A 15,681-nucleotide genomic window follows, 5' to 3' on the forward strand; every position below is an offset into this window, starting at 1 on the left:
TGTTGCTGCAGCAATGCCCCAGCTATGGAGGGCCTCTGGAAGTGGGGATGGGCCGCAAAGTGACTCCTATGGAAGAAGTGTGGCTCCCAGCAGTGCGTTGTGGTTCCCGCCAGCTTCCATGGAAGTGGCAGGTGGCCTACTGCACGTGAGATCTCGCGATGGGCTACTAGTATATGTGTATTTTTGCTGATCTGACCAAAAAAAGTATACATTTTTAATTCATTTACACCAGGTAGCTATTGTGTTGGCTGTTGTCATTTATTTGGTAATCCAAGGGGAAAGAGGTCAGTGGTCTGCCTAAAGAATCAGGTACTGCCTAAAGAATCAGGTCTTGTGGCACATCAGTATGCCACAGCACATTGGTTGAAATCGGCTGCTCAATATCACACCCCTTCTCTTTCTCATATATGAATATCTCAGCTTCTTCCACCTCATTGGATCCTATCCATTTGCTTTCAACCTTACATAAATATCAGCCATTTAAAAATAAAAGCAAACCATATCCCATTCCAGTCATCATTCCTTCTCTTTCCTACCTCTTACTGTCCAAATTCTGAGAAGAGTTGCCTGTTCTAGCCAGTCTCCATTTCTTTACCTTCCATTCATTTTCTGGTTGACAAGGCTCCTGTCTCATTAGCCCACCTCCCTGTCCTTGCCATGGTGTTTAGTGACCTCAATCACGTTACATAAGAGGAGGATTTATGACCCCCTTCTCTTGAATCTAACCATGTCAATAAGACCCCCTCAGTGTTTTCTCTGTATCTAACTCTCCTGGTTCTAAAGTTATATTCCTCTGCATATTACCCTCATTTCTCTAGCAGGATTTATCATCTGTTACCAAGCAATTAAATGATAGAGTTCCTCGAGGCTCTGGCCAAGGACTCCTTTCCACTCCTTTGCTTCCTTTGTGACGTTATTCCAGTGCAGAGCATCACTTATTACCTACATGCAAACGATTTACAGACTGACATCTTCAGCCAGAACGCTCCTCTGCACACTTAAGGTTTATCCAAGTTCAACTTTAGTTCTCCATTTCTATGTCACAAAAGTACTTCAAATTTACTGTGATTAAAACAAACAAAAGAATGCCTCCAAAATAAATCCTCTTCCAACATCAACCACGATCCTTTTTGTGCAACAAGCTCTAACCTAAGTGTTTCCCATTAACAATCTGCTTCCACTCTCCTTTTCTCATGCCCAACCTGTTACAAAATCCAGTGGCTTCCAAATCGATCTCTACTCTTCACCATCTTCTCAGCAGTCACCAGCCCAGGCTCATCCAATTGTCACCTATCCAGATTGTTCTGTCCTTCCCTAACATTCTATCGCTATAGAGTTTAGAACCCTGTTGTTCAGTCTCTGACCAAACCATATGACCTAAAACAAAAAAACAAAACTTGTTTACGATGAAAAGAACAATGCTTTCGGAATTAGATCAGTGAAATTAAATGAGTATAATTAAACTGCACACTCTGCTTTGCCTGTCTGACTCAAGAATTGGGCTCAAAACACCCTTTTCGACATAGACTTTAGCTAATAAGCAAATAAATAACTTCAAAATAAATATATTTAGAAAGCCCTTGACTACTTACAAAGTAAGCTGTGTTTTCCCACTATATTAGATTTAATTAGATAAGTTAAATCTAACCTTCAGAATTTTAATTATATTAAGTAAAGTTTTACTAATTCTATTTAATATGCTATCATCAAGGGGCCCAGCTTCACATAATTACACGGGAAACGAAGCTCTGGCCTTGGTGGCAGTCCCACTTCAAATTCAGCCAGGCTTTTTATATTAGCAACCTGTATTAACATGCTCAAACTCATTATTTAACTGGGAGGTCAAAATCCATCTCAGATTTTAATAATGTTGTTGTTTTCATAGCTTTTTATTTTATTTTATTTTTTGCTATAGTCATTTGGGTATATATCAGTTAAATAAAATTGATTTAACATAGACAAACCAAAGCAGGTTGACTGGTTTCCATGTTTAAAATAATGTCTTCCATATTTTTAGCAACTTGCAGTCAGAAAAGTTACTAAATTATCTTAAGCCTCATTTTCCTTGTTTGTAGAGTGGCAGGTGATAATGGTGACCTGTGGGAAGCCTCTTTCTTTGCCTCTCATCTAAATGCTCATGGGAAACTGCTGTGTGACACTCAGATGTTTCCATGATCTGTGGCCATGCGGATATGCCTGGCTACTCTGGTACGAACATTTGTCTGGGCCAGTCCTGTCAACGCCTCCTTGTTGTGGAGGGCTTGATTGTCTAGCAACTTGGCCAATGCCTTGTTTGGCCAATAAATTCTATGGCTATGGAGCCACATGTGTACTCTAGAGCAGTGGTCACCAACCAGTGATCCGCGGACCACTGGTGGCTTGTGGGGTCTGGAAGGTTGGCAACCGCAGCTCTAGAGCCAGACAACCTGCATTCAGATCTTGCTGTTCTGATTCTGCTACGGTGTCGCCAGGGCAATTGAGTTCATCTTGATACTCCCTCAGCTTTATAATGCCAAGCGCCCTTCTTGTGAAGACTACATCAGTTACGGTGTGCACTGTCCTTCTGAACAACACTACTAACTATCAGCATCAACTCTATGACCCCGGCCAGGCTGCTTAGTCTCTCTGGGCCTCACTTAATTCATCTGTAAACTAGAGGCCTGATGCACAAAGATTCGTGCAAGAATGGGCCTTCCTTTTCCTGGCTGCTGGCACTGCCTCTGCTCTGGCCAGAGCCGCCTTTCTGCCTTCCCATGTTGCCCACAGGCCCAGAGTGGCTGGGGTGGTGCAGAACACCTGCATATGCAAATTAACCCACCATCTTCGTTGGGTTAATTTGCATACTTACTCCTTACTGGCTGGTGGGTGTTGTGAGAATATGGTCAATTTGCATTTTACTCTTTTATTAGTGTAGATAGGGAGAAGGATGCCACCTCACAGGGTTATTGTGAGGCTTAAATGAAACTTTCTAGTATCTTCAGTTCAGTGTAAAGCACTTTACAAATTCAAACCTTTACCACCTCAATGACCACATGTGATGAATGAATTATTTCTCATTAAAAATTAAACAGATAATATATTACTTCATTAAACTGCTAATAGTGGTGGCACAAATTTTATGAAGCAACATTATAAGCCATGCTTTCAAGAGTATCTTCTTTTTTAAAAAAAAGAGAAAGTAGAGAATCTGAAAGCCAAATTAGTAAGACCAAAGAAATGTAAGCTGTCATAAAATACTCTCCTTCCTCATCTATGTTTCTCATAAATATAAAATGCTACACTGAAATTAACTTATGTTAGATACCTTCTCTTAGTATAAACTGTGGGATACATTTTTTTCTGACCATTCAGACTAAAATCCTGCTCTATAAACGCATAGAAGTTTTGACCACAACTTGCTTCTGAAACACTGGGCTTGCTAAATTTTTCTGCCAGACCCCCTCTGCCTCCAAAAGCATTTAAATAGAAGGTGAAGCCCTCCAAAGCTCCTGGGACCAGAACCTGCTGTTTCCTGGGAAAGGGGATCTTTCCCTGAGGGAGTGCCTCTGCTTCTCCAGACAAAAATCAAGGGTGGACCATTTCTGAAGCAAGGAGCTAGGTCCACATTACATTTCCCAAGGCCAGATTGGTTTGTAAGGGGTAAGGGGTTAGGGGCAGTGATCAAGACCTCCCAATTATTGTGGCTGGAAATGAGAAAAGCATGGTTTTTGTTGATAAACAAAACAACTCTTCAATCACCAAAATTGCATTTGGCTAGAAAACAAATGAGAAACATTTATTTCTAGATAGCATTCACCTAAATAAAAGTTAGCAACCCACCTACAGGTCTGGAATCAATTGCTTCCTCCCCTCATTTCACCCATAAAATACTGAACATAAAGCTACATTCTTCTCGATTTTTTGTACTTGCCAATTACTGCAAGTGGCACTACTTGACACACAGGTTCTTGTAATATGTGACCATCCCACTTAAACTAACCTAGAAGAAAGGATGGGTAATGCTACACTGTAAGAAGCACCTAAATATAAATTATCTAGGTTTTCTTGGTGCTTTTTCCTAACTGGAGATTTGTTCTTTCATTCCTTATAGTTTGGATCCTTTTCCTGCTCACATACTTCTCTAATTTAGTCTTTTGTTCTTTTCCCCAGAGCAGCTAGATTTTTTTTTTTTTTTTGAGAATCTATTTCGAGAACATTTTTTCCCCATAATGATTTGGTTTCTTCTTCTGTTTCTTAATGGTCTCTTCTCTGTTACCAAACTCATACCTTTTCCCTGATTCCCACTTCAAATATAGGAGGAGAAAATAGATAAAGAAAACTAAGAAAAAAATTGAACAAGCTAAAGAAAATCCGGAAAAAACAGACTATATTCTGTGACTCAACTCATTTAGGAGTTGGAAAATGAAACAGAAGTCTACCACCAATGGACAAAAATGCCATTTCCCAATAATATCGAACACATTCTACCAAGCCAATATAGTCAATATCCACTGAAATATTTTTTCATATAAGTAAAATATTGAAAACCAATAGTAAATACTACAAAATATACTATTCTCTTCTCATCTTTCAACTATTCTTTCTCTGAATAGACACTGCATGTTTTTTTTTTTTTTTTTTTTTTTAACGGATTGAATTTAGAGTCCATATTTTTCCTCTACTCTTTCGTTTGAAATTCTTATAACTTTTCCAAATCCTTTTCATCCCTTAACACTCAAATGAGATATTAGGTCCTTCCAGATACCTCCTCCTCTCACATCCAAGTTGGGCTAAATCTCTATACTCATGTTTCCACAGTATTTGCCAGACTTCTCCCATTATATTCACATGACCTATTCTTTGTCTCTGTTTTCCCATAGTAAGATAGGGCTTTATCTCAGTCATCTCTCTTCCCAGGCCGAGTGCTGGAATTATAGTGCATACAGAATATATGTTCACTGGATACCAACTAAAAAGTCGCAATGGATGGAGAAGACATAGATGAATAACAAATGCCAAGTCTTTATCTCGTTTAGGCACTATCACATGCTGTCCTCTTGAAACAGTGATTCCCCACCCACACTCCACAGGCCAGCTAAGTTCATGTCATTCATTAAGCCTTAGCTTAGATGCCACCCTCTCCAGGACTACTTTCCCTACTAAAGCAGGATCAGGAGCCCCCCTCCTGTGGCCATCTAATCTTTGGAACCACAGTACTCCACTTCAACAGATCTTTTTACATGTCTAAATCCCCTAATTAACTGTGTTGTATAATATCAATGAATAAGTCTGCATTATCCCCACAAACCCCTTGAAACATTGTCTGGCACTATGGTGGGAGATAAAAAAAATCAACAGAATATTTAAACAAATCAATGGAAAAATATAAACACACTTTCATATTAAATCTTGTTGAAATAAAAATTGCACTAATAAGAAGGAGAGTTCATTCTCATTTCCAATTTTATGAATGACAGAAAGAGAAGAGTGAACAAAAATGGGTACCTTATTTCTCAGTGAATTTATTTTCATAATAATCTTTTGGAAATTTCATCATCTGGTTGAAATCATCCAATTATTTTATTGAAAAAATACAAATTTTTTTTTTTTCAGGAAAGGTTGTTCCTTAATTTCACAAATACCACAATAGCAAAAACTTCTTGTTTATAACTTTAATTTTTAATAGCTAATTTGTTTCAGTCCTATTCTTCAAGTTTTCTAGAGCTTTGGAAAGCCCTTACTGTACATACTCTTTAACAAATACTTTGCAGTGGCCTTGGCTCAGTTCCCCTAACTTCCGAAACAAGATTTACTCTATGTCCTGTACTTGCTACCTCCTTCCTAATAACCGAGATCTTTACTATTAGCCTTTTGCTTCATACTTTTACTTCATAGTTTCAGTATTTCTGTCTCCGCTCATAAAACCACTGCTGCTTCTACTATTCCCAAATGTCTATCTTTAATTCTAGTATTTTCTTTAAGCCCACACCCCTAATTAGGTATTTCACTGATATAGCAATGTAACATATAGACAAAATAAACACATTAATTTCCTGTTTTTGTTTTTGTTTCCATATCCTTTAGGACAAATGACAGCATCATTCATTTCTATTGTAGCTATACCCCCAGAGCCATCTATGATGTTTTTCTCAACCCCCAGAGCCATCTATGTTGTTTTCCTCTGCACTGATCTCTTCATTTCATCAGCTTCAATTCCTACTGCACTACTACTCTGGGTTTGCCTCTGCTCAGATCCACCACCACCACCTTCAGATTCTTTTTACTTGCCTAGTGTCACCTAACTATGTGGTAACTCCCCATCAATTCTCTCTCTGCTGTTCCAGTTCCCACTAACATACACCTGTAGGATCCATGTTCTCTAAGAACTGTCCTAATAGTGCTGCCAGCTGGTCACTACACATAAGGCTCTGAGGAGCTATGAACTATGTTTAAATGCATCCACTTGGCCTTCAAATCTTTCATTGCAAGTTTCATATAAACTTGATTGTATGAGATAGAAGAAATGAGAAAGGACCTAGTCTTATCCTGAGCACAATGTGCAAAATGCAGTAGACACTCTAAATAAATACTTCCTAAAATGGAAATTTGATAATTATCCAAATGGTATCATGTCACTCTACCAAATAAAACCCTTTAATAGATTGTCACTGTCTACAGAACATAGTTCCAACCTCTGAGCCGGAAGTGACCCTTGTACAACTCTCCGGCCAGGAGCACTCAGGGCTCCAGCCTCACAGAATCACCTGCTTCCTGTACGATGGCCTTTATATATAATCTTCTCACTCTGATTTATTTTTTTTGCCAGCCTCTTATTTGTCCTTCAAAATTAAATTCAGAAACTTCTCTGACCAACTCCATTCCAGTTTGGCTGCTCTTGAAAATATAACTCTATCATTAACACATATTGCATCTATTTCCCTGGGTCCCCACCCTAAAGTTAGCTCTTTGGGGACAGGGATCACATATATTTAATTCTCCATGGCCTTCCACCATGCTCATACTTAATACACATTTAAATAAATATTTTTGTTTTCTGTTGGCTATAATTAATGAACTATGCTAGATATCTATTCTATTGGTTACAACCAACTACCGTATTTTTCAGACCACAAGACACACTTTTTTTCCCCCAGAAGTGGGGGGAAAAAGTCCCTGCATCTTATGGTCCAAATATAGCCTACACATATACTTTAAAAAAAAAGTTTTTTTACTTGCCTGGCTCTGTGTGGTCTCTGTGTGCTTGCCTGGCTCTAAAATGGTTCTAAATGCTGCTGTTTACTTTACAGGGTTGATTACATGTGTTTATGACTGTGATGTTGGGTTTTAATGCACATAAAATATTTTAGGACACTATTTGTTTCAGAATCTTTTTTTCTTCATTTCCCTTCTCTAAAAACTGGTGCGTCTTATGGTCCGGAGCGTCTTATGGTCCGAAAAATATGGTAATTATATACATCCAAAAAACTGCTAAGCTGAATGGATTTAACGCTTCACTGAAGGCCCAATGGCTTCTACACTGTGCTCCCTTCAACCCAGAAAGCCTGCATTTTTCCCATGTCATTCTGAATTTTAACTTTTGAAATTTCTATCTTTCAGCACAGGTATAAAATGCTGGTGTCACATACCTTATTTGCTTGTCTAATTCCCCCAAATCCTTTTAGTATCATTGTACTTTATACAATACCCCCACAATAATTTGCCAAATATCAGAGCCATTCAACTATTCACCTTCCTCTATATATCATGACATAGACTCCTTTATAGCAACGGCCATGTTCTATTTGCCGCTCTATCTTTCCTAAGTAACACTGTTCCCGGAACACATAAGATACTAAATGTTAACATAATGAGAATTTGTGTTACCATGAACACCAGACCACAGCGCAGTGGATAACAAAGCTACAGTCCTGTGCAGAAGATCCTGTTACTCTACATACTGCTATTTATTCTTCAATGCTGAGATGTAACTTTCTTTTTCATTTACTGGCATTTCTATCCCTCAGCCCTAACCCTTCAGTCCACTTACTTTATGTTTTCATTTGCAGGGACTTCGGGCAGCTGCACTGTAATCATGCCGTCCAGGTTGGTCTTCCCGATGAAGGCGGGCTTGGTGCGCAGCACGTCTGGCGCGGTCTTCGCCGTCACCCGGTGCTGTAGCCCCCCAGCGCTGTTCCCACGGTTTGTCAGCACAAAGGAGTATGACTTCTCAGGTTTCAGGTTGACAATTAACTTTTGTGTAGCTCGGCCATCTACTTCCTCTACCATTTTCCCATCATCGTAGAGAATCTAGGGAAATACCACCGATCATGGAAAGGCTAGGGATGCTTTCTAAATGCATGCGCACTTGTTTATCGAAAATGCATATCAGATCAACTTCCATTTCGGGATAATTCCTAAGCCAATAAATACTCACAAACCCTAGAGATCGCATCAATCTTTCATTTCTTTCTTACTGTGTAATGATAGCATATGTCTAACTCTTAGCAAAAATACACAAAGAGATGCACAATAACTTTTCCATTTTGACTTGTCAGTTGCATTTGACAGAAATGGAACGTGTGCAGAAATGCTTTAGGTTTCCAATGTATTATACAGATCTTTTTTTTCTAAATGTTTCCATTCCTGTTCCTAAATATATTTTAACTTTAAAAAATGTCTCTCTCCTCTTTATTCCATAGCCTTGTGCTTCTTGCTAGCTTCTCTCACCATCTCTCCATGGAGTTCAAATTCTCAACCAGAGTTTAAAATGTGCAAAGAATTCAAGCCAGTAAACATATTTTAAAAATCTGTTGCATTATATATATATATATATATATATATACATATAGGTAGAAACCATACAATTTTCCTTTTCTGGGGGGAAAGCAAAAACACTAGCTTAGATGTAAAAAGTTCAACTTTCAAATACAAGGTCACCTACAAAGGAATGCCAGCACTGGGCTTGAGCTCCTGGCCCCTCTTCAGAGGGGAAAGGTCACGCTGCCAAAGGGCCAGACTCAGTCCAGTCTGTGAAAGCCACAAATGAGCAGGGATGTGTTCCAGAACCAAAGCGGTCTGTTTGCTTTTCGGTAACTCACCCAGGCAGACTGCCCCCGGCCCCTCCACTTTTACCTGTGATTTCTCACACGTTCGAAAACAGCTTACCTTGAAAGGCATGGCGGAATTATAATTCTCTGGAATCTCCCAAGACAGCAGCACGGAAGTCTTCATGACTGCTTTGACATGAAAATTTTTTGCAAACACTGCTGGAAAAGGAAAAACAGTGTATTTAAACCACTCCTAAAAACCATGACCTGTCCTTTACCACCTTGGACCACAGGGCTTACGCTAGATGTTTTCTACTTGGATCAGAGAGAGAAGTGGTGATTTGCCTACCTGTTTAAGAGCATTCATTTAAATACCTCATTCTCACAAAGATCTCTCCTTTCTCTCCGTTTCGGTCAACTCTATTGTGTTTTCCTTACCTGAGGACATGGGGATGCTCTCAGCCAGACTTGGTTGGCATTCTATAACTGAAACCTAAGGCATCCAAAACATACAAAGCTTCACATACGTTACCTTTGTGTTTTGGCTGAACCTATTAACATGAATGGGTCCATCAGTTATTTATAGCTTCAACACACACTGATTTCCAAAGACCGATAATTCCTTTAAAGGAGGAAGGCCATAAGCAGACAAATCCTACCTTGATCCACAGGCAGTGTCCTGAACTGGACACTGGGACTATAAGGCCCGGGCCCTCTGCTCGTGTGAGCACGTACTTTTACATCATATGTGGTATCTGGTTTTAAGCCACTGAGTGTCAGAGTGGTGTCAGCGGGGACAATAAGCTGCTCCATGGGAAGGAGAGGGATGTTGATATCCCTGTACAGAAGGGTATACTTGGTGATCATGCCATTTCTCTCCGCCAGGACAGGTGGCTGCCAAGATAACTGGACGGAGGCGGAAGTGGTGCCTTCCGAGTGGAGGTTTTGAGGGAATCCAGTTGGGACGTCTTCTGGGACAGAAATCTCCTTCACCATCTCCTCCCCGAAGCCCACTTTGTTTCTGGCTGAGAGCCTGAAGGTGTACGACGCTCCTTTGTGGATGTCTGTTGCTGTGAAGTGATCTTCTTTTTCAGAGAACTCGAGAGTCGTGAGCGGCTCCATATCCTTGCGGCCAAATTTGAGGCGGTAGCCCTGAAGAGGTCCGAATGTGTCCACAGGGGGGTGCCACTGAATGAGAGCCGTGTTCATCTGGGTGTGGCTAATCAGAAGCCTGGGCTTCCCTGGGACTGAAGCACACGGATGCAGTGGTAAGACCAACTTACATGGATGCTCACATTTCAATCGTTGCTGAATGGAAACACCACTCTACAGGCATTCTCATTTATTTATTTATTTATTTATTTTTAAGGAGAGGGGGCAATGCTCGGTCTATATACCTTTGTGGCCATGTGCTACTTGTCCTACTCTATGAAAGTAGGCTGAACTGCTAGAATGTGATAATAGACACAAAGTAGGAATTATTAAAATAATAATTTGAGGAACTATTTTAACATCTTCACATTTTAGACTTTCACACATAAAGGTGCACGCCACAGAGAAATGAATGAGTGCAGATTAGCCAATTAGATGCAGCTAATAATAACAAGTGTAACACATTTAATTATTGGTTGCATGCAATGTACCAGATACTGCTAAGAGCATTACATGGACTGATTCATTTGATTTACAGTCCTTACTCTCAAGATAACTACATGCTCTCATTAGTTATCTTGATTTTGTATAACAAGAAAAGGAAACCCAGAGAGCCAGACACAGTGCAAAGTCGGATGTGTAATAAGTAAGAAAGCTGAGGTACAAACCCAGGTCCATTGACTCTACAATCCAAATAATTAACTACATTGTTAAGCTGCTTATAAATTTACAAAAAAAAAAAAGTAGTTCCAAATAACATTACTTTGACTTAACTATGGCTCTAACTTGCATTTTTGTTTATACTTCACTATCCACACCAGTCATCCTTATTGCATTTTCATCCTTAATACAGGAATTATGTTGTGAGCTACCCTATAATGTTGTGAATATTAAATCAGAAAATGCATGAGAACTCTTCACACAAGTTTTATATTTTATTACTATTAATATAATTCTCCATAATAAAAATATTAACCTCTTATAGGAAGGGGCTAGTTTCCTGTAAGTACATAATTTATATTCTTTTCAAGTTAAATAAGATATGTAAAAAGTTCTAATCTAATCATCTAATCATCCAATAGATGTGTACAATTGCAATTTTTTTTTTTTTTTAACGGAGAGCAGTTATGCCTGGAATCCACGCAGAAGGACAGTGGAAAATAACACAGAGCTAAAAGTTTCTTTGAGGACAGACCCAAGATGGGGGAGGAGGAGAGTATCAGCCAAATAAAAACGAAGTAAAGTTGACTGGAAGGGGAAGATGGTAGAAAGGAAGGAAAGCTTGCACTAATGGGAAACTGGCAATGACAAACAGTACTTTGGGGATAGAGGTATAAAAATGTAAATAAAAAGACAACAAAACCAGAAAGACAAGAAAATACATAGTAATGACCTGGCTAACCTGTTCATCATATATTTTAGAAAGTTGAACCCCCAGAGTTAACATGCTTTGCCCAAGAACATGTTTATTAAGGTAATTGTGCCTCCTTTAAGAGAAAAGGTGATTCCAGTACATTAAGCTATTTTGAGAGAAAGGGAACAGTCACATAACTTTTATTTCAATATATTGTTAGACTTGTTCTATTTCATTATCAGCTATTGTTAATATCTCACCGTGCCCAATTTACAAATTAAACATGTATGTAAAGGAAAATACATAGTATAAATGGGATTTGGTACCATCTTTGCTTTCAGGCATCCCCAGGGGATCTTGTAATGTAGCCCCGGTAGCTAAGGAGGCACTACTGTATTTTTAGTTTAAATATACTTAAAATTATTTTCATTTTAAAAATCATCTTAAGGTAGATACTGAGAGGCATCCTTAACTTTCCCTTCATGTGTGTATAACATTTACACAATTTGCTTAATAAGGGTCAATGATGTCAAGGATAAAACACGTGAGGCTCTGCTGAGAAAAACGAGGGCCTTCAGCAGAGGACACATCATTCAGTAAACAAACCCAGCTCAAACTGCTGGGAAGAAACATAACTATTAAGTCTCAACATTTTCCAAATACCATATATCTTATTAAACATATTTATTTTTTTTATTTTTATTTTTTAAATATATTTTATTGATTTTGTACAGAGAGGGAGAGAGAGAGTTAGAAACATCGATGAGAGAGAGTCATCGATCAGCTGCCTCTTGCACACCCACTACTGGAGATGTGCCTGCAACAAGGTACATGCCCTTGACCGGAATCGAACCTGGGATCTTTCCATTGAGCCAAACCGGCCTCGGCTTATTATTATTAAACATATTTATAAAAAATTCTGGTTCCAAGGATCTGCATAGTATGTATGTATACAGTTTCTATAAGATGCAGGTAAAGCTAGGATTAATCAAACACTTTTAGTTTTATTCTTCTTTTTATTATTATTATTTCAGAGAGAGAGGGAGAGAGAGATAGAAACATCTATGATGATAGAGAATTATCGATCAGCTACCTCTTACATGCCCCTTACTGGGGATCAAGTGCTCAACACAGGCACGTGCCCTTGACCATAATCAAACCCAGGACCCTTTAGTCGGCAGGCCCACACTCTAGCCACTGAGCCAAACCGGCTAGGACTAGTTTTCTTGATAGAAACCACAAATATTCTAATAATATTTACACTATTTGTCTTCCAAATAGCAATACGTTTTAATTATCAGATGTTTCACTTATACTATTGCTGTGTACAAATTTGGAGAAATATAATGGACAGGTAAATTTAAGACAACACACAGGCATTATAAGAATGTTCATCATTCTTCTGTGGTTAAAGCTTAGGATGGACTCATGTCTTTGTTTGAATGCCCTTTCTTAATTGGGGATATACATGCTGTGGGCTTGAATCACTGGAACAAAGTAATGCTCTAGCAGTAAGAGCCAACCTATACCTGAAATCTATCTTAATACTGACCAATGTCAACCCAATCAATTTAACAGATATTAAAAAAAAAGAAGTCAGAGTTAGTTCTGATCTACTGATTTCCATTACCCTGCCAGGAATATCGTAGCCTGCTCTCCATTCAAGCCTGCAAGGTCATTCCTTCCTTTGGCAGAAGTTTCACTAAGCCTGAGAACTATGAGACAACCAGTCCCGGAACACCATCCACCATCCACAAGGAAAGAATTCCAGAAAGAAAGGAGTGCTGAGGCAGCTAGAGAAAGAATACCAGTATCACCTCAGGGGAAGTCAGCCACATGACGCGGATGGCTCAAAATCTCCACAAACGTGTGAAGAATAGAAGTACCTCAGGTTGGATAAGGGTTCTGAGCATTTCATCCAAGTAACAGATAGAAAAAAAGGGAAAAGGAATGCGGAGAGTTCTACAACACGGAGTATATGATTAAAAAAGAATTCTCTGAATCTCCACATATTGATTCCATTCCATTTCTGATTTCCAGAAAATCTAAACATATACCATCTATTCACTTTGTGTAAAGACTCATACACTGGCACACAGGAATCTGGGTGGGCAAATAAAGATGGATAGCGGAGGGTCTATGTTCTCTGGTATCTGCATATGCAAGGTGGGGAATTGAAGAGATGTATTAGGTGGTACTGTATGTGGAGTCTGGCTCAAGGTTTCAGGTGCCTTAAGGCCATATGTGGACCACGTTTACAGGTTATCCAGTAGTAGGCCAATGGTCCTGCTTCCATAAGCATCAGAGCTGGAGAGCGGGCAGATTGAAGAGTATTAGATACTAACTCAGGAGAGTGTGGCGATCATTTTAGCAGTGTCTTAGTGAGGAAGCAGAGAGCGCCCAGCTGCTCAGTACATAAGCTCACTCAAATTCATGCAGTGACATATATGTGATCCTGTCTTCCTTTTGCTTTTTAAATTCTTCTTATTCCCTTACTAGATTCTTCTCTATGAAAAATCCTTTAGAATTTCAGAAATGGTATACAGAGTGTTGCCACCCTTTACCTCCTAGCAATAGCAACCACTGAGGATCCACGGAGGCACTCTGTTGCTCCCACTGGCCTCAGCTTCGTTTTTACCTCTACCTAAGCAGCAGCAGACCTGGAGAGCATTATGCTGAGCAAAATCAGCCAGCCAGAGAAAGGCACCTATCACATGATCTGACTCATATGTGGAATCTAAAGAACAAAATAAACTTATGAACAGAATAGATCCAGAGACATAGAAACATGGAACAGACTGTGGAATCTCAGAGGGAGGTTGGGTGTGTGTGGGTGGGAAGAGATTAACCAAAGAATTTATATGCATATATGCATAAGCCATGGACACAGACAATAGTGTGGTGAAGGCCTGGGGGTGGGGGTGGGGAGAGAGAGGGGGAAACCTACAGGCTAGAAAGAGTCAATTAGGGGGAAGTGGGGACATCTATAATACTTTCAACAATAAAGATAAATTTTTAAAACATCATAATTCTCTGGTCTAAGCCTATTATTTCCAAATTCTCCATGTCATAGTTATCTTTTCTATCACTTTAAACCATAGCTGTTCAGTACAGTAGTGAAATTTTATGCAAAAATATAGAGAAAACTTCAAACCAATGAATCTGCGGCTTGCCTTAAATCTCAAGACTTCACGTAATAGGCCAATTATTATAGTAGGAGACAGGACAATATAAGGATTAACAAATAAATTACAAAAAATGTCACAATCACTGAAATGTAAAAGCCAACACTTTATTCAAAGGCATCCCTCAGGTTACATCTTCCATAGATTAAGGGATGGCCAGTACATTTTATTTCAAAGATATGATTGTTCACAAATTTTAGAAATATTAAATATTATACACTAATATATATACTACAGTCAGGAATTTTACTATTAAAATGAAATTTCATGAGAATTCCTGAATTCTCCATGGAAGCAATTACTAAATAGCCTAAAAACTGTGGTTTAGTTGAAGCTCATACATGTGAGATAAACTCAATAATTCTTCAAAGTCACATCAATATATGGTTTTTTGGTAGTAGTATATAAAAACAACAAAATTCAATGAGTTTACTGATTACTTGGGGATAAACCATGATTGTGGAACGCTTTTTGGGGGTTGAGGGGTGGGGTAGTGCTTTTTAACTGGTAGGTTGGCAGCAAAGAAAACTACAGATTTTCTCTGTAAGGAGTTATACATCTGGATTCTCCCACCTCCAACCCAGGCTCAGTGGGAAGGTCTCAAGAAAACAAAAGTGCAGATATCTAAATTTTAAGTATTTCCTACCTTAATATTTAAGTCTTCTTTGATTAACAAAGACCTGAAATTGTGAGTGAAAATCCCAAAATAATTTTATATACAAATAAATGTTGACATGGTGACTAAAAAGTGATGAGCTAACCTTTAAAATAGATAATAAAATAGACACTAGTATTCCTTTCTCTAGGATCCACACCCTTTGACTATACTTTTTTTCTGCTCATTATAGTACCCCCATCTTATGAGAATAAGAGTTTGATGATTTCATGAACAACATTTCAGGCCTATTAAGACACAGTTATTAATATGGGAGTAGATGTATTTTCTTCATTTTGAAATTAAATT

The 15,681-nt window shown here is 38.8% G+C and overlaps 1 protein-coding gene across 32 annotated transcripts in view; it reads right to left on the bottom strand.

Moving 5' to 3' along the window:
* PTPRD (protein tyrosine phosphatase receptor type D) overlaps positions 1 to 15,681 on the bottom strand; it is a 626,044-nt gene that overhangs the window by 143,073 nt on the left and 467,290 nt on the right. For 13 of the 32 annotated variants that reach the window (XM_045580211.1, XM_045580213.1, XM_045580225.1 and 10 more), the window contains 3 exons: positions 9,686 to 10,273; positions 9,145 to 9,245; positions 8,027 to 8,286 (listed from right to left, as the gene is read on the bottom strand). In XM_045580211.1, the coding sequence (XP_045436167.1) occupies positions 8,027 to 8,286; positions 9,145 to 9,245; positions 9,686 to 10,273 (949 nt within the window). The remainder of the gene's footprint in view (positions 1 to 8,026; positions 8,287 to 9,144; positions 9,246 to 9,685; positions 10,274 to 15,681) is intronic. The other 19 variants (XM_036434060.2, XM_045580235.1, XM_045580222.1 and 16 more) reach the window with 3 other exon arrangements.

The sequence above is a fragment of the Pipistrellus kuhlii genome, unplaced genomic scaffold, assembly GCF_014108245.1.
Source record: "Pipistrellus kuhlii isolate mPipKuh1 unplaced genomic scaffold, mPipKuh1.p scaffold_m20_p_12, whole genome shotgun sequence".
Lineage (NCBI taxonomy): Eukaryota > Metazoa > Chordata > Mammalia > Chiroptera > Vespertilionidae > Pipistrellus > Pipistrellus kuhlii.